Source organism: Ambystoma mexicanum, chromosome 6q (genome assembly GCF_040938575.1).
Source record: "Ambystoma mexicanum isolate Mex_15411 chromosome 6q, UKY_AmexF1_1, whole genome shotgun sequence".
In the NCBI taxonomy this organism is placed as follows: domain Eukaryota; kingdom Metazoa; phylum Chordata; class Amphibia; order Caudata; family Ambystomatidae; genus Ambystoma; species Ambystoma mexicanum.
In genome coordinates, this window is record NC_090937.1 from 1670693096 (window position 1) to 1670718151 (window position 25056).

The following is a 25056-nucleotide window of genomic DNA, read 5'->3' on the forward strand; positions in this document are numbered from 1 at the left end:
GCGCCTGCTTTTTAAGGGAACGTTCAGTGCGTGCACTGAAAGTGCAAGTTTCAACTTCTTCCTACACTTTTATTCTAAAACGAAACCATTCCGGAACGATTTCTTTTTAACATGTATAGGGATGGTAAAACTTCATTTTAAAAAGTAGAGGAGCAGCGCTCCCAACAGATCCCGCCCACTTCGACCACCGCTGCCGAGGTTTCTCTGTGTGGCCTGCAATAGCTCCCTGTAATCCCGCCTTCAAGCCTCCTATTGGCCTGATTTCACGGATCTTTCCTCCGCGCATGCTCTGTCCCCTGCGCACGCTCCGTGCTGTTTGCTGTGTCTCTCCAAGGTCTGCTATTGGCCGGTGTACAGCGCGCATCAGACCTTATTGATGTGCCTTTCCTCCGCGCATGCTCTGTCCCCCTGCGCACGCTCCGTGCTGTTCGCTGCGTCTTTACGAGGCCTCTTATTGGCCGGATTTGAATGTGTCTTTCTTTCCCTACGCACGCTCCGTTTGCTGCGTCTCTCCGAGGTCTGCTATTGGCCGGTCGCATCAGACCTTATTGAGGTGTCTTTCTTTCGCGCATGCTCTGTTCCCCGCGCATGCTCCGTGCTGTTTGCTTCGTCTCTCCGAGGCCTCCAATTGGCCGGTGTACGGCGTCGCCTCAGACCTTATTGACAAGGTCTTTCTTCCGCGCATGCTCTGTCCCCCGCGCATGCTCCGTGCTGTTTGCTTCGTCTCTCCGAGGCCTCCAATTGGCCGGTGTACGGTGACGCGTCAGACCTTATTGACAGGGTCTTTCTTCCGCGCATGCTCTTCTTTCTTTGCAGGTTTGAGGCACGCGCCGCTGGTTAGTATTGCGGGGCGCATCTGTTTAGTTCCTCGTCTATGCGCATGCGCGATGGAGGCATGCCTACACTACGCATGTGCAGAGAGACTTCCCTCTGACTCCGGCGTCCGCCCTGCCCGCCCCTGTGCCCCTCGGGCCCCCGGCCTCCTTGTCCCTCAGGGCCACGGCCCTCCTGCGGACGTTTCACAACAGAAAGTACAGCGGGGATCATGAAGAAATAGTTACAGGAATAGTAGGGGTGAGTTGCCGACACCTGTAGTCAGGAATGCTTCTCTACTAGCGCCCATTCTCAGGGCCTGAAGGTTGTGGGGGTGGGGTGCTGGGTGGCAGTATATAAAGCAGTAGTGATGGAGCCATTAGACCCTTGCAGCAGTAGCCTTCCCCATAACTCGTTTCCTCCCCAAAGATGCGCCTCATTGGAGCAACAACGCCTTTGGCTCCATGGGGGCCCTCTTGATGTGGCTCGGGCAGAATTTTGTCCTCTGCCACTCTGCCGCCATTGTGGTGTTGTGGGGGTCACACGGGCCTCCTGTGGCCCACACACACGCTCACACATGCACTCACGCACACATGCATGCAAGGAGACACGGGACGCGCTGTTGCTGCTTGCGCGTCCCGGCGGCAACTGCCGTCGTACGCAGTTTATTAAACCTGCGCATGCGCGGGCCCGAAAAGAGGCTCGCGCATGCGCGAACAAACTACCTGGGACGTCGCATCCCTTTTTTTCTTTAACGAGAAACAGTATAACACTAGGGGTGCCTGGGCTCCCCAGAACAGGTAAACATGAACACCTTTTCTCACCACTCGGGAGCGGCCTCTCTTGCTGCCGGCTCAGTCCCCTGAGTCCAAGACGTAGTCCTTGAGGCGAACGGGTGGCTTGCGATCCCTCGGACCGGATACCGGGGTGGGACTGTCGGCAGGGGTCGGTCACCCTCTCCAGCGGGAGTGCTCTCGCTCTCTGGCACGTCCTCGTGCACTCGGGGATCGCTTTCAGGGCCTCCAGTCTCACCCGGGGTCTGTGCTCCCTCCGGCATGTCCACTTTCTTAAAGAAAGACCGGTTGCGGGTGACGGTGCCCCGCTCACATGCTGCCGTCACCATGGTCCCTTTTACATGCGTTACTTTCCAGGGGTGAGGTTCAAAGGGTGAGACAACTTGCCTTCCGGGTGCCGATTACGAACCAGCACCGAATCACCAACTTGCATTTACATTTCTTGCAGACCCCTCCTCTCGCTTTCCTTTCGGTTGCGCACCTCTCGTTCCTCCTGCACCTTCACGTCGTCGATGACCTCTGCCCTCCATTTCTGGCAGCATTCCCCTCGGGCACCGCCCAAACAGCGCTTCTGCGACAGAAACCCTCGTGGATTGGTGGGTTGTTGCTCGATACTCCCTCAAAAATTCCACGAGCTTCGTCCGCAGATTTTCACCCCCACTGGCTGAAATCCTCAGCACCTTGTTGAGTGTCCGCATCATTCTTTCGGCCTCTCCTTTGGCTCGTGGCCATAGTGGAGACACGCGGCGGTGATGTATCCCCCTTTCTCGGAGAAAATGAGCAAACTGGCTCCCAGTAAATAGGGGTCCATTATCGGAACACAGTATGTCCGGGAAGCCGTGCGTCGCAACCATTTTGTCCAACGCTCTGGTGGTGAATTCCGTGGCCGTCGACTCCACCACCTCGACCTCGGGGTACCTCGACCACTGGTCTACGGCCACCAGAAAGTACATGCCACGACCCGTCGAGCCAAAGTCCACATGCACCGTCCCCCAAGGCTTCGTGCTGCGCTCCATGGAGCGTATTGGCGGGGCCTTGTCTCCCGGGGTTGCCGCCTGGCAGGCCAGGCATCTTCTCACAAACTGTTCCACCTCACCGTCCAGCTCTGGAAACCAGACCTTGGGCCTCAACCTCGCCTTGGTTTTGACGACCCCCTGATGACCAATGTGCGCCAGTTCCAACACCCTTTTCCTTAGCGCCTGTGGTATGACAATTTGTTGCCCTCTGAGGAGTAGTCCATCATCAGAGATAAATAGCTCGTCTCACTCGCCAGAGCGCTTGTAGGTCCCTCCAGGCCTCCTCGTGGACCCGTGAGTTGTTGCGCAGCACTTCCCTCCAATCTCCGCTCCTCACCGCGGCTTTGATTATGGCGAAGACCTCGTCCTTGGAGGATTCCGTCGCTATGGCCAATCTCGAGAGAGCCATTGGCAGTGCCCCCTCCACCACCTGACAGAGCAAACCTTGGCAATCCTCTTCACCACTCTCTGCTTCCATATTCTCCTTGTTGGGATGTCGCGACAAATAGTCCGCCGGGTTGTTGGTTCCCGGTCTGTATATCAGCCGTACCCCATATTCCATGAGGGCCAACATCCACCTCTCTATTCTCGGCGGTGGTTTTGACGAAACTCCCGCCAATATGGGCAATAGCAGTTTGTGGTCTGTCACTACCACGACGGGCTTGCCCAAAATGTAGAGGCGGAAATGCCGGCAGCCCCACAGGATGGCCAGGGCCTCCCTCTCAATCTGCGAGTACCTCATCTCGGTGCTGGAAAGGGCCTTACTTGCGTATGCAATCGGTCGCATGTCCCCTCGCTCATCAGGCTGTAGCAACACCGCCCTCACACCAACAGGGCTGGCATCCACCACGATCTCGGATTCCACTGATGGATTGAAGTATGCCATTGTGTCTTCATCGGATAGGGCATTTTTGAGGGCTTGAAACGCCTCCTGTTCACGAGCTTCCCACTTCCATACTACATCATTCCGCGTCAGAGCCCGGAGCGGTTCTGCCAGCGAGGCCAAGCTCTTAATAAAACACCTGCAGTACGTCACCATACCCAGGAAGCTCCTCATCTCCGTAGGAGACTGGGGCGCGTCCGCTTCTCGAATATCTCTGATCTTCGCCGGGTCAGGCGACACGCCGGCGGCGTGAAAGATGAATCCGAAAAACCCAATTCGGTCTTTAAAGAATTCGCACTTCTGACGGTGTAGAGTGAGACCCAGATCGTGCAGTCTTTTAAGTGTGTCCTCTAGCCTTTTCATGTGTTCAGCTTCATAGCTGGCGAACACCAAAATATCGTCACGCATATTCAACACACCTTTTAGGCCTGCCAGAGCTCCCCGGATGGTGTTTTGGAACACCTCGGCGGCCGATGAGATGCCAAAACTCGGGCGTTTGAACTGGTAGAGACCCTCGTGCGTCGTAAAAGTGGTGATGAACCTCGAGTCTGGATGGAGCTCAAGCTGGTGGTAGCCAGCCCGCAGATCCAATTTAGAGAACACTTTTGCCCCCTGCAACTCCCCTACAATGTCATCCAGGGTGGGCGTCAAATGCCTCTCCCTTTTGATTGCGGCGTTATGGAGTCGCATGTCTACACATATCCTCACCGCACCGGGCTGTTTCGGCTTGGGTGCAACCACTATAGGTGACACCCAGGGCGTAGGCCCCTCCACCCTCTCGATGATGTCCATATTGACGAGCGACCGCAGCTCTTCCTCCACCTTCTCCCTTAGATGGAAAGGGATCCGCCTATGCTTCAGGGCTGTTGGCCGGATTGACTCGTCAATGTGCAGACGCACAGGAGGAGCCTTCAACTTTCCGACCCCTTCGAAAATGCCCCCAAACTTGACAAGCAGTGAGTCAATGTCCGTCAAATACACCTCGTATGCAAAATGTACCAGGTCCAGTGCTTCGGATGCTGCACAGCTGAGTAGGGAATGGGGACTCACGTCCGTGACAAACACGTCCGTGACAAAAAATCTAGCCCTGATAGTTTTTTTTCCTTTGGATATCGGAGTTACAAACACGCCCTTGATTGGCAGCGGAGTTTCCCCGCCGAACGTGAATATTTTCGCTGTCGACCTGTCCAGTGCGGGAGGGCCTGGAATTTTCTGATAGTGCTCCTCCGCCAGTACGCAGACCGATGCTCCGGTATCAATTAGCACTTGTGTCAGCACTCCTTGAATGTCCACTACACACTTGGGCTGCCTCTTTCTCTTAGTTCCAGAGGCAATGTTTGAAATGAAGAACACTTCGTCCTCCTCTTCCTCTTCGGCCCACTGTAGTCTCTGCATCTCCTGCTCCAGGGCCGCGATGCTCCGTTGTCGTCTTGACCCACTCCCCCGAGCTCTAGCCGGGCCTCTCTGCACCGGGACGGGAGTAGGGGCCCGACACATTCTCGCATAGTGTCCCGGTCCATTGCACCTGCCACACGATCTTGATTTAGCTGGACACTCCTCTGTATGAGGCAGATCATACCCACAGTCTTGACAAATCACGTTAGACCCATATGGTGTTTGGGTCCCTTCTCTTCTCGGACCCCATTTGTCTTTCGATCCAGCCCGCTTGCTGATGGCAAAGGCATCCTCAGATGCGCCCGGTCGCACTGCAGCATCCATCCTGGCTCCTCTCGCTTCCGCGAGCTCATACGTTCTGCCGCTGTCAAGAATTTGTTGTAAGGTCCATCCTGGCTCTCTCAGAATTTGTCTCCGTAATTTCCCGGATCGACACCCTTGGATGACCTGATTACGTATCATCAAATCCTCATTGTCCCATCGGCATGTGGTGGCCATCAGCCGCAATCTGGCACAAAATCGATCTAGGGATTCCTCTTCCTTCTGTTTTTCCGCGCAGAATAGGAATCTCTCGAAATCAACATTGGAAAGTGGTATGAAGTGATTCTCCAATGCTGCTTTGAGGGCATCATATGTGGTAACTTGCAGGTTGAGAGATTCATATATGCGAATTACGTCCATACCTGCGGAATACAACAGAGTCGCCCTTTTTGCGTCTTCATCGGTTATCCCTGTTGCTGTGAAATACATATCAAGTTTCGTAATCCATAGCAACCACTTTGGACCTAACTTTGACGGGGGACCTGACACATCAAATTCTTGCATTGGTAGCAATGATCCTTGTTGTGCTCTCGTCGCTACTGCCGCAGTTCCTCCTTCATCCTCGCTTTCTGCCATGGTCACAGGTCGCACAGGCACCTCTTAATGTCTCAGAGGCCGCAAACCTGACTGGAGTTGATTTCGCACTTGCCTCAGATTGCTGCTGGCCAATCCACCGCCTAGTTGTGTCTTGCAGCACTCCTTGACGGGGTGTCTGTGTTGAGAAGATCGTCCTCAGGGCTCCAAAAATTGTTCGGTGGCACTTAAACAGCAGCGCACGAGCACCCTTTCAGGCCGCTACTGCTGTGTGCTTGCTGTAATGTCCGCGCCGGGTCCGTGCTTCCATCCGACATGGCGTCGCCAGCTTTCACCTCCGTGAATGTGAGGCCAGCACTACGGCGGTCTCCCGCCTCGTCGCCAGTTGTGGTGTTGTGGGGGTCACACGGGCCTCCTGTGGCCCACACACACGCTCACACATGCACTTTCGCACACATGCATGCAAGGAGACACGGGACGCGCTGTTGCTGCTTGCGCGTCCCGGCGGCAACTGCCGTCGTACGCAGTTTATTAAACCTGCGCATGCGCGGGATCGAAATGAGGCTCGCGCATGCGCGAACAAACTACCTGGGACGTCACAGCCATCAGGTTAATGTTAATGATAGTTTAAACATAAATACATACATTTCACAGGCACTGCTTGCTGCCGCAGCCACGGGCTGGGTGTCACAGCAGTGATATCTTCTGCCTCAAAGTGGGAGGGCTTAGCCCCTTCCTTGCCAGAGGCAGGTGCTGCCCATGCGACTGCCACATCTGGATAGTAAAAATAGCCCAACGCCCCTCCCCCATCCATGCATGTTCTCTTGGGCTTAGTGGGCAGCGCCAGGTAGATCTGACCCATAAAACTCAATGAAATGAGCTGCCATGCACTTTCACTATAATAATCAATATACGGAACCAAAGCCACACTACAAAAGAAAACTTGGAGGAGCCTCCTTTTCTCACCAAGCCCCAAAAACCTGGAACGACCTTCCAAAGTACATACGTAACACAAGAAACCACCTATTATTCAGGAAATTACTCAAAACCTGGCATAACTAGAAAGACTGGCCACAGGGGCACTGACATAACTATAAACATCAAAGAACGTAGATGACCGCGATACATACAATCAATCATTGGGAAAAGCTGTGGTAAATATCCTTCGGCATACTAAAGGACCTAACAGGAGACAGTCGCAATACAACCAAAGACAGTAAACATAGCAAACTAAGACAGAAAGACTAGAACGAATTATCAAGAAGACCATGACCTTAACTATGACCTTCCCCAACAGCCCTAAGAACAAAACAGAGAGAGGGAAAGGACGCACTGCATCACGGGCCCCAATGCAATGGGTAAGAAATAGAATGTTTCATCACTACACACTGTCCACCAATACAAAGCAGGAAGGACAATGCCCCACCACACAAAACTACAACTAAACAGCCCCAAGGATGTTCACCCCACGGAAATCAAAGAACCAGTCAGGACAGAAGGATACAAACGTCTGAATACACACGGTCACCAAGACGGATCTACTAGGACAACACTTCAACACGACCCTACCCTGAACCATACAAAGCCTTAACCGACCAGGGTCACACTAGATCACTTGAGAATAGATAGAACCCACCTAGTCCCACACCTGAAGATTAGGTTCAGACGCACCCACCAATCCAAATTATACTCAATGGATCAGCGCAACACCACCAAATCGAGTCGGCCCACGAGGAACCAGCAACATCTGAACCTACAGGTATGCAACTCTAACGGAATCATAAGTACCTGTACCAGTATACAGACCCCACTAACCCAACCCTCAATCTTCTGCATACTTAAACCCACACAAAACAACACAACCATCTCTCTTCCAGCAATCCGCACGCACTTTATCACACCGCATCAACAACACATAAACTTCACCCACAGCACTCGAGGCCTTCATCCGATACTAGCACCAAAGCCAGCACTCAGTGTATACCGAGCTGAAGCTGCCAACAGTACACCACTTCTCCCACTCTCCTCCTCCCCTCCTCCCGACTAACCCTACCCCCACCTTTCCTGTTTACAGATCTGCCAGAGCGCCTGGGGACCAATTCCGTTGGTGACGGTGCGCTATACAAGTACCGCTAACATAACATAATAATATACCCAACCACCAGGGACACATACTCTTCGAAAATGCCAGGGGTAGCCGAAGTGACATGACGGGTCCAACAGTGCCATGTGAAGTAAGGTCACATTACCTCCATGCCCCTCTGCCTCTAGGGCTCCAGTCCCCCAAAAAAGAGAGTTTTCTCTGACATATGCAGTGGAAAGTGATGACACAGCAGTGGTCGTAAATTGAAAATAAATTAGCATATTTTATTTTAGGATGTCATTCCCAACTTAAGAAGGTGCGTAGGACAAACCAGCGCTGACAAAAGTGTGCGGACGCCTTCCAGCTGTGTATTCCCTCTTACTGAGGCCCCAGCATCCATGAAATAATCCCATCCAATTTATTTTCCTTCTCTCTGTCACTGCCAGCTTGTTCCCTGCAGCATAAATCTCCCTAATACCCAGCGTTAATTAGTTAATTAGTTATTTAATTTCCTGCCTGAACAGCAAGGAACTAGTGAGCCGAACCGATGGAGTTGGTGCCAGAGTGAGACGAGAAGAGGGAGTGGTGTTCTCTAGCATGATATATGAAACCACTGAGGGCCATTCAGTCTGATCCATAAAGGTGGGTGCATGATGGAATGGGGCGTACAAGCACCATGGCCCGCAGTGCTTTAAGTGGAGTAAGAAATTGAGGGGAGGCCCTCATTTGAGGGAGTGGCTTCCATGATGGCTGTGGCCTGATAATTACCATAGTCAGGTACGCAAGCAAATCTATAAATAAATGTAAGCATTTATGTATTTGTATGCATACCTTACTATGGTTTGTGTACTTTTTGTTTCTAGCCCTGCAACATGGCCGCACCTTTTGCTGCATGGTTTCACCTTGTTGGCCTGGGCCCACTCCCCTCCCTGTGATTGGCTAGGCTACTTGAGCCAATCACCTGAACCGGGAGGCGGGAGCCGGCCCTTGTAGTGAAGTCCCGGAACTAGGCCCTTAGTTAAAGTATGCTTCCTTCTTTCTCCCCTCTCCCCGGCGCTGGGAGCATCGTTCCTTCACGGCGCTCCTGCATCCCTCACTCAAGACTGGACATCTTTTTCATGGGCTCCTCATGGGGTAAGGCCAGTGCGGGTCACATTTTACGGTGCGCTTCGCCCCTCTCAACATCATGCTGATTTATTTTTTATATAAATCCTATTGAAGCCAACATCTGCTGCGACGCTATTCCATCCCTGCACGCATAATGTGACCTTTACTTTTTACATTCTTTTCCACTGGTCAGGCTTTTTGTTTCTAGCCCTGCAACCTGGCCGCACCTTTTGCTGTCTGGTTTCACCTTGTTGGCCTGGGCCCACTCCCCTTCCTGTGGTTGGCTAGGCTACTTGAGCCAATCACCTGAACCGGGAGGCGGGTCCTGGCCCTTATAGCAAAGGCCCTGAACTAGGCCCTGTCTACCCCTGTCCACCGCAATACGCTGCATTGCCGCCCCCGTGAGTGTCTGCAAGCCCCCCACCAACCCCTTGCTCCCCATGAGTGTCTGCAAGCCCCCCTTACTCCCCTTAAGGGTCTCCAAATAACCCCCACCCACCCCTTGCCCCCCGTGAGTGTCTCTCTTCCTCCCACTCACCCCCTGCTCACCTTTTTGTGCCCTGTACCCTCCCCACCCTCCCTTCCTTTCCCTCCTTTCTGTCAAATTCTGCCACTACCTCGGTTGCCGTCAGGCTTAGTAATGGTAGCTGCCTGTCTTTTGCAGCCGCCTGCCCTCCCCTCCTTCCTTTCCCTCCCCATGTCCTGTAAAAGATCGGCACTACCTCCATTGCCGTCAGGCATAGTAATAGTAGCTGCCTGACTTTTTGCAGCCATCTTGCCCTCCCCTGTCCCCCCACCTTTTCATTTATATCTTAGCACTTACTCTTATCATTTGACCCTCGACCTCTGATAACAGCTTGTCTGTCCCCCCCTTCCCTCCTTGTCTTCTCTTCCCACTTCCTCCCCAGCACTACCTTGAATAGTCGTTGACCTCTTAAGTTAGTCAGTTGTTCTGTTCCTCTCCTTATCCCTTCTCCCCACTCCTCCCCTCCTCACCCTCCTCTTGTCATTCATGCACTGCAGCAATTATCGTCAGACATAGTAATGTTACTGCTAGTCTTGTGTCCTTTTTTCCTTCCCCTCCTCTCCCTTATTGTTCCATGCACTTATACTATCTGTTATGATATGATAGTTATTTTCACATTCTGATTTGTTTCAAGGACCTGTAAGAATGTAACTGTATTCTCCCATGTTCCCTCCCTCCTTGAAGCGCTTTGAAACACATTGTGTATAGTCGCTATACAAATAATCAACCATGGCTTGCAAAGGACACAAACCATAGTAAGGTACATACACAAATACATAAATTGTTACATTTATATCTTTGTCCACCGCAATACTTTGCATACTTCAAGATGGCTTAAAAAGTGCACAAACCATAGTAAAGTACGCACACAAATATATAAATGCTTACATTTAAATATTTGCGTACTTAAGATGGCTTGAAAAGTACACAAAACATAGTAAGGTGCGCACACAAATATATTAAGTTGCATTTATATATTCGTGTGTGTACCTTACCATGGTTTGTGTACTTTTCATGCCATCTTTTATAAACATAGAAATACATAACATATTTCTATGTTTATAAACGATGGCTTGAGAAGTACACAATTCAAGCCATCTTGTATAAAGCTTTGCGACGGACAAAGAGAGAAACTGCCTGAGAGAATACACGGCTACTTGCCCCTCCTTATGCTGCCAGAAGCGCTATTATTCGCTCGTCTCCCAGCTTTCCTGTTCGCCGCATCCGACACGTGCAGTACTCCTAAGATGGAAACCGCCAGCCTTTGTTTATTGGTTGCCTATCAACAACCATACAGCAGTTGCATGACCCCATTGGCCGCAGCATGATATCTTTCACAGCCGGAACCACCGGAAGGCGCAAGCCGGCACCTCCCACAGAAGACCGAAGCCTGTCCATGCCTGTCGTGGCCTGACAAAGCCTAGGGCCAGCCACGCTGCCTGATTCCAATAAGAAGGGTAAGCAAAATCCATAGCTTGCGAACCCGCCAAACAATCTAAGAACGACTGCCTGTAAGCCTCCTCACTGCCACAGACTGTACACCTTGTCCATTACCACTACGCCATAATAACGTTGGACGCCTATCCCTGCGCTCTGCAGCATAGTCCTGGTAATTAAGCGACACTCTGCCTACTACAATGGCCATTGACTTACATGACCCATCCCGGCACACCCATACTTTGCCTGGCACGTCAGTCTATGCCAATTCTCATGCCAAGCTTCTATATAACTACCGTTAGGCATTGAACTATATGATTGTATGTTTTTGCATACCAGCTCAGTTGCCCATAACTACAGCAGAGTTCTGAAACGTTGTCAGCCTAAATGACCCGCTCCCTGCATTATGTTAACCTCGCCTGAATTAGGTTCCCTGTACTTGAATTATGCATTGTGAGCTTTGCTTGATTATATTATGCCCTAGCCATTGTTTGAACATTGAAACCTGCGCCTGCGCTAACTTAACCTGCATTTCCCTTGCCTTTGACCATTGAAACCAGCGCCCGCACTGCGCTAACTTTACCTGTCTGCCATATAATTTGTTTGATTGCATTGCAAGCTTTGTTTCATTGCATTGTACCCTAGCCTTTGTTTGAACATTGAAACCAGTGCTTGCACTGCGCTAACTTTACCTGCTTTGCTTGCCATATACTTGGTTGATTGCACTGTGAGCATTATGTCCCAGCCTCTGCTAGACTACTGCAACCAGTGGCAGCATTGTATTATAGCCACCAATACTGCATGCCACATACCTTGCCACCCTGCCCATCTGCCAGTCGACTGCTAGCCTACTTCCTAGCACTGTGTCCCAGACCCTGCTAGACTACTGCAACCAGGGCCTGCATGGGCCCTGCACTTTGTACTGTACCCAGAAGCCAGACTACTACTAGTCTACTTCCTAGTAATGTGCCCTATCTTCTGCTAGTCTACTGCAATGTTCTCCCGCATTGTGCTAATTTCACTCTCACTGTGTGCCTGTATTCTGCCACACGCCCCACCATCATGCTAGCCCATTATTTAGCACTGTCTCTCTGACCCTACTAGTTTAATGGACAACAGCCGAGCTGAACTGTCATAATCTATCACTCTAAACCCAAGTAGCTACCTCAATCACAATACTGAGACCTCCCAGTAAGCCCCTCTCATTAAAAGCCTTCCCTTACCACTGACCCTAGTACTTAACTCCAAGGTGTCTAGTCATGCGTATGCTACTCCCGACAATAGCTTACATCCAAATGGGCCTCATGAGTATGTACCTGTCCACCCTAGCCACAACGGAAAGCTCCTATTTATTGACACCTATAATGGACCTTATCTCCACACCAAGGGTCCGCTTATCTATGTCCCTTAGCCTACAAAAACAAGGGGGTTCTGGGATTTTCTCTACTACCGGCCTATATCCTGGGTAAGAGTCTCAACCAGAGTCTTTAGCTCACCATCCTTTCACAGAAGAGAAATTTACACTACATATCAGTCTTTGTCCTGCCCAAGGGCAGGCCAGCACCGAAATGTCTAGCAATTCTCTTCTGAACGAGAGTACCAACAGCAACCCCAGACACATGTTTTGGCCTACATCCATCAGATCTTATACCACCCACTGGCTTCCTACCATCATGTCAACAATCAGCATCCATAGCCACATTAATCGCACCTCTGGGTCGACATCCCTCGGCTCACACACCCCCACCTGGGATCCCACAGCCGCACCCACAAGTGACCCCAGAACACCTGCCGTATGCACTACTTACACCCGATACTACCTGTCCGTGCCCAACCAAAATTAGAAATTAGAAATCTTCGACTAGGCTCTAGACTGCATACCCCTCCGATCATCAAATACACTTCCAACGCAAGCAATCTCTCAAAGAATTCAGCACTCGATGCCTCCCCACCTCTCAAATGCAAATCGGACAACACCCTCTCTGAGATCAAATGCGCTCTAATCAATGCCAGATCTCTACCAGCCCATGCACTAGACATTGCTAACTGTATTATATCACAAGACTGTGATTTTCTAGCAATCGGAGACCTGGCTCCATGCTGCATCAGGTCCACTACTCTCCCTGGCCATCCCTGAATAATATTCCATTATCCGCCATGAAAGAGACTCTAATCTAACCAAAGGCGGAGGTATCGCCTTCATCTACAAAACATCACTAGGCTTAAGGGCCATTGCCAACAACACCATGCCTGCTGCCCATGTTTCATTAACCGGAGTCTGGGGGTGCCACGCAGATTCATGGTAGCACCATGAGTTAAGGGGGTTGAGGGGAGGGTGCATGCTTGGTGCAGGCTCAGCGAAAGGGGTGAGAGGTTACAGTTGTAACATCACATCACTCCCAGGGCTGAGGCTTCGAATCCTGACCCGGCCAGAGGAGGAGAGTAGGCAGGGGCTGTGCATGCGGTGGTACCTGAGGGGGGTGAGGGGAGAAACGGCCCGTAGCATGTTGGGCTGTACATTCGCTACGTTGTGAGGGGCACACATAGAGCTTACATTCAAATGAAGTAGAAATAGGTTAATGTGTGCATTGGTACAGTGAAAGGTCTGCAACGTTCTGCTTACAATATGGCGTGCATAACTCACTGCTCAGAGGGTAGACAGATGCTACAAAGGACACTCTATCATAAAGTCGGAACCCATTTCATTAAAACCATACATATTGCAATACTTAATTCAATACATTTGAAATCGTACATTTTTTGGACATCATTGTGTATATATGGATATCATACATTACTTTGTGTATTGTGCAACAACAGTAATCCTTGATTAGTAATGAAAGGCTTGATCATACACTTCATGGTTTCGTGTGCAATCTGGGCTGGGTGAGGGCCATCTTGTTTCAATATGTACACTCAATCTCATGGACTACAGCAAATTTATCGTTCTTTCAGATGGCTTAGATGCTTGGGTGAAACAGGGTGGCACACAGGCTTAGCATACATGTCTGGCACTTCAAACGGGGAACAGGGTTTGGGGTTATATACATCATATGTCATGAATATGGGGTCTGCGAGAGGACAGGACAGGTTTTATGGAGGTAGCTTGTTTTTCTCAAACCCCTGCTTCAGCCCAGTCATCTGCAGGTCAATGATGGACTGTGAAAGGTGAAAGATACAGTGTTTGTCATGTAACTAGTTCGCGCCTAGTCTCCTGTGAGAACAGGGACGCTGAGGGGAGGAGGGCGAGGGAAGCGCCGGGCTCGCTGTGCGCGGTCAGTCAGGGAGAGCTGCAGCAGCCCTGCGGGCCGCTTGGGCCTGTGAGGCCTAAGTAGTATTTTCTCAAGATGGAGTCTTAAGTGTGTCATAAAATGGAGTCTGGTACCATCAACAGATGAGCATTACAGCAACATGCGTCGGTCCGCAGTCATCCTGCATCCCCGGCCATAGGCGCACGGGTGGCTGCTGGACGAGTCATAGTCTGAATGCTTGGCGAGAATGGAGGGGAGGGGGGCCCTGGAGACCTTTCCTCCCATACAATAGTGTCAAAAGCCGCAGAGAGGTCAAGGTGAATCAAAGCTACCACCTCTCCCCGGTCTTGTAGCAGAGCAATATCATCCAAAATTGCTACCATAACAGACTCTATTCCCATGCACGACCAAAATCCCGATTGAAATGGGTGTAGAAAACAGTTTGATTCCAGAAAATTTGAAAACTGAGGAGTCACAATGGCCCATCAACTTCATAAGGACTGGAAGCAGAGAAATGGGTTAGTCATTTTCAACCACCCTGGGGTTGAGATGTGACTTCTTTAATAATGGAGAAATAACTGCATGCTTCAGGGGTCCTCGGATCAGTCCTGTAGAAAAGGAATGTTGTAGAGCAGCAGTGAAGAGAGTAATAGTCTAACTTGAGATGGATTGAATGATCTGCAGTTGGATCCGGTCAATAGGAGAGGCAGATCTTAGTTGAATAATGAGGTTAGGACCACAGTGTCCACAATTCGGTTGAACTGAAAAGCACAACAGTTTGTTTCAGAGTCCGACAGTAAAGTGCATGGTTTGACAGGGTCAGACATGTCAGGCTCAATTATTTGGTGAATACTGCAAATGTTATCCTCGAACAAGGAAGCTATCCGATCACAGCGAGCTTGCATATGTGAGGCCTTGGCTAGAGGTCGCACAGGGGCTGAAAGTTCTTTGGCAACTTGAAAAAGTTCTTTAGCTGAGCATGATGCTGTCATAATGCGGTCAGCAGTGTAACCTGATTTGACCTTCTTTAGAGCTGCCCAGTATTTCAAAAGGGCATCTATATAGATATTTTAGTAGAAAGAGCCAACTCAATACACCATTTATGCTCAGCTCAGCAGCACCCTTGCTTTAACAGCAGAGAGCTGCCTAGAACCAGGGGCTAGAAGGCTTAGATTGACCGCAAAAAAATATAATATAGCCAAGATATCTGTAACCTCGTTCAGGGCCTCAACCAAAGCTGTACAAGGATCTTTCTTTTTATTCACTATTCCTTCTTGAGTCAAATAAGTCAACAAATCGCTAATAGAAGTGACAATGCATCTGGTAGCATAGTGAGACCACAGTCAGTAGTTTGAACAGAAATAGAGAAAGGATGTAAGTAGTGATCAGACCAGGAAACAGGGAACGGCATAAAAGCAATTAGCCCACTAAAGTCTGAGAAGATAAGATCAAGCATATTCCCCCCATTGTGTGCTGGAAGGTGCTTTCTTAAAGAAAAGCAACAGTCAGCCAAAAGAGCCACAAATGTATTGGCCAGAAGGTCTGTATGGATATTGGGGTGCAGATTAAAATCGTCCAGAAGGACCAACTTTGGATATTCCAAGTCTGCCACCAGTTGTGCAAAATCATAAAGAAACTGATTGGTAACACAAGGCCGGTGGTCTATAGACTATAAGTAAGTGAAACAAGGCTTTTGAGGAGGACTGATGTCTAGCTAGTAGTAGTTTACACATCAATTGATGAATCCTAGAAATCAAGGAACAATTCAGCATGGTCTGAAAGACTGGAGCGGATCTGTCGAGTTGTAAAATATTATATTGAGGGGGCAACATGTGAATAATATCTGGACCAGAGGCTGAAGTAAACCATGTTTCAGTCAAGCACAATTCATCGAGTTTGAGGTCTTCTAAAAGGGAGTAGATATTATCCCGATGAGCTTCAGCAGATTGAGCATTAATCAACAACCTGTAAGCATATGTGAGCAGTGGCTAATACTTTTCTGGGGTTCCCTAGATCGGTGAACTTTGAAATCCCTGAGGCCAACGGGTGTCTGGGGGGGGGGTAGGGGGGGGGGCAAAGCTATCAGTTCATTTTGTGTTTAGGACTGGCAGTTCATTGGTGCAGGCAGCGGCTGTGGAATCTGCATAAATGGCAAGGCCATGGCCCGGACGGGCACAGACAGGTTTACCTTAAGCATTCTGCGTGGGTGAGCCCTACCTCACATTTATGCTGTGAGGGATGGAAGTGGTTGGCAGTGCCCAGACACGCTCAGAATAAAGAAAATGGAAAGCAGACTTGCTGACACAAGTGCAGGCTGACAGTGTCAAATAAAACAGATGGGCAAGTCTGTGGCAAGTAACAAACACACTAAACAGAAAGCAGTTCAGTCACACACTATGTGCTCAGTTAATAAAATACTAAGAAAACATAGGTAAAAAACTAGTGGTTTTAAAATGGCAGACCACTAACGTGTGGATCAGCCTCACCTCTCCGCCAGTAGGGCTGCCAGTGAGATGGAGAAATCCAGATTTCAGTGATAGCAAGGAGATCGAGGAGAGCTGGCAGGAAAGTAGTCTGTGATTTGTTGCATACAGACTGAGCATTCCAGAGTGCAATGTTAAGTTTATGCGGTAAGGAAGAGTAAAGAAGTTGAGTCTCGGACGAAAGGAGGCTAGGTGGAAAGGTGTTAAGGGAGGTATGATTTGATCTTTGGCTTTGTTTGTTGGAAGTAGGTGAAAGAGAGTTGGGTAGTGTGAGTTGTCAAGACTGAGTTTCATGATGGGGATAGGAAAGGAGGAATTTGGAGTGTGATTGGAGAAAGTGTATGGAGAAGAGAGTAGGAGGAGCAGTAGGAGCAAATGCTTTATAGAGGAGTATTGTATTGTGAAAAGACAGCACAGCAATTGGCAAGCTACGGTTATTCACAGGTGCATGAGGGAGGAGGGTGTTGGGGAGAATTCTCTGTTAAGGCTAATTTCCCAAACCTAGTGAATCCCCCAGCAGCTTTGCTGGATTTTTGGGGTTTATTTTTTACTCATGCTAAGAGTGAGACGCTTTTTCTCCCACGCTTAGGCATGATTTGAGAATGTCCTTTGACTATGTAATGTGTTTTTGGTATGTGTGTTACACAGCACCCTTAGTGCAGTAACACAGGGGTGTCATAGTGACCCCCAAACATAGACTCCATACCCTGGGACTGACTACTGTCTCCCAGGGCATGTAAGGTCACCATTGGCTTTACTAGTCTCAAATTGTGAACAGAACCAGTACAGACCATCATATTGTGGAAGTACTGGTAGGGGTAATTCGATTACCCCCTGGGTCTGTTTTCCAAGGCGGCACTGTCCAGCTCCCCCGCCCCCCCTTTTCGAGTTTCTGGCTGGTGGCAGTGGATACCACGCGATGGGATTTTCCCATTGATTTTAAACGCACCACTTTTTGGTGCAATGTTATTTATTTAATATTAATTCCCCGGTTGGGTCTTTTTGCCAGGACTCAGTTTTAAAATGGTGTTTGTGTTCGCCTCTGAAACTCTAACCCAAGTCGAGCCCTTTCTTCCACTTTTTGGCGGGTTTCTGCAAATGGTGCCACTCAGTCTGGGCTCTACAGGATGTGTGGGAGGGGGATTAGGCACCCTGGACTGAGTTGCCTCGGCAACACAAGTTTCACTCTTGTGTGATTGGCCCAGTGTTGAGCCGTCCGGCTCACCACTTAGCATGTCTGATTGACAGCTAGGCTGTTGAATGGGGGTTTTTCTGCATAAAAGCAGGGCTTTGGGGACTGGAACTTCAGAAGTCACCACAGGACCTAAAGAATCCGAAGAGGGGAGAAGCTGAGCCATCTACGACAACGACACCACCGATGGAGCCCTGCTGTACGAACTCGCCACTTCCCCGACGACAGAGGAGATCTTCTTCCAGGAGAGAGTCTTCTTCCCTTTGAGCTGGTGGGACCAACTAGTTCGCCTTTTTCACCTACCTGGACGTCTCGTGGTCAAATCGCCCGTGCCAAGCACCCCGGCGGCCGGATAGCCACGCTTCACCACTGACCGCGAATAAAAGGGTCGTACCTTTTAATCGGGAACTCCATGGCTGGTATCATCCCTGGCAGTGCAACGACTTCCAGCTTTCTTCCTTGTCGAGATCATCTCTTCCTCTGGTCGAAGCCACGACTTGCATCCACTGCCAGGAACAACTGCCACCGCTGGAGCTTTCTTACCATTTCAGGTACTGTGTCCCATCTGGTCTCCCTTGCAACGGATTGTCCAATGTGTCCCGTAAATCCTTGACTTTCCAACTGGGTTGACCTCAGACTTGTCGAATAATTAACTAGGGAGGTGTATATACTTATAGTGACTGTGTTTGAACTTGCTTGATATATTAGTGCCAGTGTATTTTCATAAATGTGTTTTAAATAAATAATTATATACTTTTAATACCAAAGCTCTGGTCAGTGTTTGCTTATTCTACTGTGTTTTTGGCTCTATATACTACCTAACTCTTCTTGAGAGAAGTCTGACTGCTCAGCCACAACTACCAGGTAAATCTGGGTGGTGCAGACTGCTACCAATTGGGTTTACTTCTTACTCCTGTGGTCTTAAACTTTTTGCAGTGGTCCCTAAGGGAACTGCACAGGTTTCTGCCTAACAGAGGGAAAAGACGCTGGTCTTCGCCCTTTACTGTTCAACCCTTAACTGGATCACCATGGACGCGACGCCCCCAGAGCGTTCAGCTATGACCTCACATGCTTTCATCACCTTATTGCTTAGTCAATCAATGGTTGGTCTCTCTAATTTTGTCTGTGGTGTTGCTGCAATGAGGTGATTTCATCCTGATTAGTGCTACCAGGGGAGTCTCTTGTGTCCTTTAGCAGGAGATTGGACTGACGCAGGCAGTGATGGCCTCAACCAAGATGGTTGCATGAAGCGTTTTCCATGGACCAATATGGCAACAGGAAGTCATGTCCCTGAACCAAAATGGACATAAGAAGGGATGTCCCCGGACCAGGTTGGCCACAGGAAGAGATGTCACGGACATGAAGTAAAACCACAAACTAGAAGTGAAGTATCGTCACGCGCTCTCGTCACCGGATTGCTTAGTTCATCCGTGATTGCTCTCTCGCTGATTTTGCCCCCAGTGTTGCTGGGATGAGGCCATTTTTTCTTGAATGGGTTCCCCGAGGAGTCTCTTGTTGCCTTTAGCTGGAGATTGATCGACTCACGAGGGCCCCAGAACATTTTACTGTTGCATTATGCTCACTCCATATATCTACATTAAAAACACATTTGTTGGAACCTTCAAAATCTCCATAGCTTCCACAACTGAAAACAATATTTTCCTCTCCGTATATCTGCGTATGTAACGCAAGGCAGGATGCAAAACAAATGAATTACAATTTGCCTGCTGAAACTATCTGCACTGGCTGTTCTAAAGCACTTTCCTCTTTGAAATGCAACTGATCTATCCTATCCCGTTAGATTTCCTTAGTCTACGGAACTCCATTAAACCAACTGAATCTCACAGAGCGCTAATTGTGTAAAGCAGAATGTATCTTATAATACTGTGATAATTTGCAGGTCAAATTAAATAACCTGGCTCCTTTTATTTTCATAGGTGGCCGATGCATGAGGACCAGAAAATGCAACAAAGGATTATTTCAAAGGCATTAAAAAGACGATTCCAATGCAGCCTTTCGTTGATGGAAAAAAGTGAATTGAACTCTCAAAAAGGAAACTTTCTAGCAACCTGATGTCTTCACAAAGTACCCAAGATTGGAGAAACCTACCGAGTATGAGGCGACCTCTTGCATAAAACACATTCACCTATTTACCCCACACATCTAAAACACATTCACCCATTTTCCCCACACATCTTCAAATCTAGGTATGCAGTACATTTTTAGAATGTGAGGAACATGGTGTTTTCCATTCAAGATAAACCAAGAAAAATCAAAGAACCGACAAGTAGTGCATGAAAAAGCATTGCTCACAATAGAACACGTCTTATTCTTGATAGTGCACATATTGAGTCTGTACTTTATAATGTACTGAATGTAAAACATGTTAAGTGGAAAAAGGTTATGGTTAAAGCACATGCTAATACAAGTGGGCAATGGACTGTATCCATGTACTGAATGTGGATAGAGCTTCATTGAGAAACAAGTTCTTATTCGTCAGACAATGTATAAGGGAGTGGAAGAAACTTATTGCTGCATCGAATGTGGAAAATGCTACAGGTCAAATAAGTCTCTAAATTCACACCTGAGAACACACACAGCTGGCAAATGTCATAAGTGCACTGAGTGCGGGAAATGCTTCAGTGAAAAGAGAAACCTTAGCCGTCACCAGAAAACACATAGTGGTGAGAAACCTTATTCATGTACTGAATGTGGGAAAAGCTTTATTCGCACGGATTCACTTATTCTTCACCATAGAACACATACTGGTGAGAAACCCTATCAGTGCACAGAATGTGTGAAACGATTCACATACAAGGAGTCACTTGCTATTCACCAGAGAACACATACAGGTGAGAAACCTCATCAGTGCACAGAATGTGGGAAAAGCTTCAGTCAAAAGAGCAGTCTTATCCTCCACCACCATAGAACACATACAGTTGATAAGCCTTATGAATGTGCTATATGTGGAAAAAGCTTCAGTCAAGAAAGACATCTTAAATGCCACCAGCGAATACACCTGAACTGGAGACCTTACCCCTGTTCTGAATGTGGAAAAAGCTTCATTGAGAAGAGAAGTCTTCTTCTCCACCAGACAATACATACCGGTGAAGAACCTCATGCATGCACAGAATGTGGAAAATGCTTCCGGGCAAAGTCGTGTCTTGTTAGGCATCAGAAAATACACATAGGTGAGAAAGCTCATAAGTGTACGGCATGTGAGAAAAGTTTCGGTGTGAAAAAAGCCCTTATTCTCCATGAGAGAACGCATACAGGCGAGAAGCCATATACATGCACTGAATGTGGAAAAAGCTTTAGTCGCAAAGATTCTCTCATTCTCCACCAGAAAATACACACAGGTGAGAAACCTCATCAATGCACAGAATGTGGGAAAAGCTTTATATACAAGGATTCTCTTGCTATCCACCAGCAAACACATACAGGTGAGAAACCTCATCAGTGCACTGAATGTGGGAAGCGGTTCACTAGGAAAGGTGTTCTTATTCTTCACCAAAGAGCACATACAGGTGTGAGGCCCTATTCATGCACAGAATGTGGAAAAGGCTTTACTTGCAAGGCTCCTCTTAATATACATTATATGACACATACAGGCGAGAAACGACATTGGTGCACTGAATGTGGGAGAGGTTTCAGCTCAAAGAAATGTTTGTTAATGCATCAGGCAAAACATACTGGTGACAACCATGGCCAAGGACATTAAAATCGCGATTAGCCACAAACAAAATTTGCAAAAGTAATGTTCTTCGAGTAGTGAAATATTATGTTATAGCAGGAAACCATCAATTTAAAAGTACCCAGAGTAAAGATGGGCATGCAACCATCTTGGAATAGATAAATGGGTAAAGGAAAAACTAAAAACAATGTAATAAAGTGACAAGAAAGTGCATACATTGGCTTTTCATGCCTGTCTCACAAATTCAGACTTACCTATATGCTACACATATAGTTCCCTGAGGAGGCAAACAGGAAATATATATGTTTATTATCCTTTTTGCAGTAGTTTCAAAAGCTGTGGTCTATTGGAAGAACTCGTCCCAAGAAATGATGGCACTCACAGGGCTGATTCAATTGAATGTTGGTATGTATTGCTACAGAAGAGGCAACTTTCATTCTTGTCTCTATAACACAATTGGGAATTTGGGTGTGGTGGGATTGTGATAACTGGGAGATTGGGAACATAGGCAGCGAAGGATACCTCTATTAATTAATGGCATTCCGAATGAAGTTCCAAGGAAAGGAGAGCTGCAGCACTTTTCTCCCCCAAACAAGAAGATAATGAGGACAATGAAGCTACATATTTGCATCACATAGCTGTAGCTCTGTTTCCATGAGTGGATTTACCATTGAAGCTTTTTCCATGTTACTTTGCGTTTTTGTCACCAGAACCCCTCCATTGGCATTGTTGAACGGCAATAGTCTACTGTTACATGTTGCTTGTCATAGGTAAGTGCACGGGCACTCATTACGGGCTTGGTGGTAATTTGGCAGTACATCCACTGAATAACTAAACTTGTAACGTATTACAAGTGGTGGTAATTCCCAATTTTTGGAGTCTTAGGACTCATGGGGGATTTTTGGCAGATTTACTGCATGATAAATACGACCATGTATGGAGGTAATGTGGTGGATATTCCCCTCAGCTTGTTGCTGGATTTAAATTCTCAATGTTGCCTCCAAAGTAGTAACTCAGCAGTGGGGAAAAATAGTGGTAATTTCATTACCGTAAAAAGTGGCAGCAACGGAATTATCACCTGTTTTTTGTCCCTTGCTGCTGACCTTGTAATGAGTCCTGATTTTCAGTGTTTCAGGCAATGCAAAAGGTTACACAGGAAACAAAGTTAGCATGGGGACATGAGTAGAAAAGTCAAGAAAAACAATCCTGACACTAGACTCATGGGAATAAAAATGAAATGACCATGAATATATGGAAAGAAGTAACGAACTACATCAAACTCCAACTAATTGGAAATCAACACAGGTATAGTTATTAATGTATCAATGTGTGATTAATGGAAACAAGAGTTGATCAAAGTATTTACAGCATTCATGCCATTGTTTTTTTGTGCCTATTTGTGCCATTATATAAACCATACTCAAGCCAGTCCTGACTCTGCCACCAAATGGAGCACTCAAAACTAAACTGGTATGGCATGCATCTTTGCACGGTGACACAAGCAATCCTGAACATGTTTGGGCCCTTTTTTCTTCCTCTTTGGTAGGGGAAGACTGCTTAAAGTTAGGGGCGTCTTCTGTTCCCTGGGTGCACCGAAGAGCTAAGCCTTGTCCATGCATACTGCCTCCACTTGCAGAGGCGCTATAAACACCACACAAGGATGGGTGGAACGATCTAGATCACAAGCAACTTCTCATGTCATTGCTTTCCTCATCCACTCTACAATGTCTAATGCTACACCTCGCTGAGGATGCTGAGAAAGGCTCAAACATGTCTGGAGTAGATTGTGTCCCAAGCCGTGGGGGTGGGACAGGTTACAACATGGGTCTGCAACATTTGGATCTCCAGATGTTTTGGATTGCAACTCGAATCATCCATTATTTTCAATAGTGAGGGATCCTGGGTGTTGTAATCTAAACATCTGAAGAGCCTCAAGTTGCAGACCCTGGAAAAAAGTAGGATTGAGACCTGTCCAGAGTAGCTGGGAGTCTTTGATTGTTTCATAGCTCTCCATACATCCTTTTTTAAGTTGTTATAAAAATAAGCATTCAAAAACAAAATTCACATGAATATCGGTATCGCTGAACAGTGAACATAGATACATTCTATTTGAATAGAAGTAAATAGAAAATCAGTAAGGTGCAGGATCTGCCATACATTGTAGTCTAACTTAACTCACTCTATCACTTTAAGTTCTGAAGGTATTGGTCTTCAGTAGCAAATGCAGAGCTTAGTTCAATGAGGAACAACGTAATGGGTGCTCAATTTCCTTAACCTTCCCCTGCCTCCGCATCCAATAACTGCTGAGGCAAAAACATGCTTCGCCCAAGGGGTCTTCCAGACTTTGGCAGGGAAATCACAAAGCTGACAGACCTCCCCATCCTCTCCAGTTTCATATATATATATATATGTACGTACATAACTAGGGTGTACGTGATGTACGTGCACATCCTAAGTGCATGCAAAGGGCGAAGGATGCTGCCACAGTACTGACACTAAGAAAGACACAGCACATAAACTAAACAACGGTCAACTTGAGAAGAATGCGGTTCATTGCAATCATGCATGTGAGAGCGTGTGTTGGCTGGGACCTTTGTTGTTGCGCTTCATGTAGTCCTACAGAACATCATTGTTTTCCCAGGCTAAAATAAGGATTAGGAGCTGCATGATTTTTTGTAGGAAACTGTTCTTACTCAACATGAGACAGAATCCACTAGGAGACACCGAAAAGCTAGCCGTGGGAGGTGTGAAACCAAGGTATGGTCATCCCCACTGCAACTGGGGGCAGAAAGCTTTGAGTTTTCCATTTCCTATGTTGAAGAAACCATACTTATGTGTATGTTAAAATGATGAAAATATTTGTAAAGTGTGACCTTCGTGTCACAGCTTCGTGGCATCGGGGCTTTCTGAGCATAAACCATCACATGTAAGCAAACAGACCGCTAACATGCGTTTGTTTGGTGCACATTTCCAAACCTCAATCAAGAAGTGGCTCACAGAGAACTTGTTGCCAGTACAGGGTTCTGATGTTCAAATTGAGCTTATGGAAAAGCCTGTCCTGTAGGTGCTTTGCCTAGTAAACAAAATGTAGCCAGTGTAGAAGGTTCTATACAAACAGCCTCTTTGCGGTCAGCAGATTTTGTGCTACTCTATTCTGTATGTTTCAACCTTGTAGCCCGAAGATATATCTATAATGCACAATAATTTAAATCGCACCACTGTGTTGATGGACTGGTGGAAGAAATGTAAAGAATGGACACTTCTTTTGGTCGAGAAAGTTCTCCGCAACTCCTGTCCCATCAAAGCTACTTTCTGTTGCCCCGGCTTGTGCTTCTTTTTCCTGACTTCACCATTACTTGTGTTGAGAGAGTTGTCATTCTAATGTGTATGCTTTTACTACTTATTATATATTAGGTTTGCTTCCAAGTACAAGAGGCAGCAGGCAGATCTGCTTTCATTGTTTTATTTTGAACTGTCTTTTCATTTTCAAAAGTTTCCAATAAAATGAACTGAATGTTTTAAAACTC

The 25056-nt window shown here is 47.7% G+C and overlaps 1 protein-coding gene across 1 annotated transcript; it reads left to right on the forward strand.

Moving 5' to 3' along the window:
• The first annotated feature begins 871 nt into the window (after positions 1-871).
• LOC138517024 (zinc finger protein 182-like) lies at positions 872-25056 on the forward strand. Its single transcript, XM_069632535.1, has 2 exons — positions 872-1074; positions 19773-25056. Exon 2 carries the CDS (start codon positions 20339-20341, stop codon positions 21554-21556), a length of 1218 nt encoding a protein of 405 aa, XP_069488636.1. The 5' UTR covers positions 872-1074; positions 19773-20338; the 3' UTR covers positions 21557-25056.

What these genes read in the sequence shown, in the direction of transcription:
- LOC138517024 (XM_069632535.1), top strand. Translation starts at nt 20,339, where the DNA reads ATGTATAAGGGAGTGGAAGAAACTTATTGCTGCATCGAATGTGGAAAA.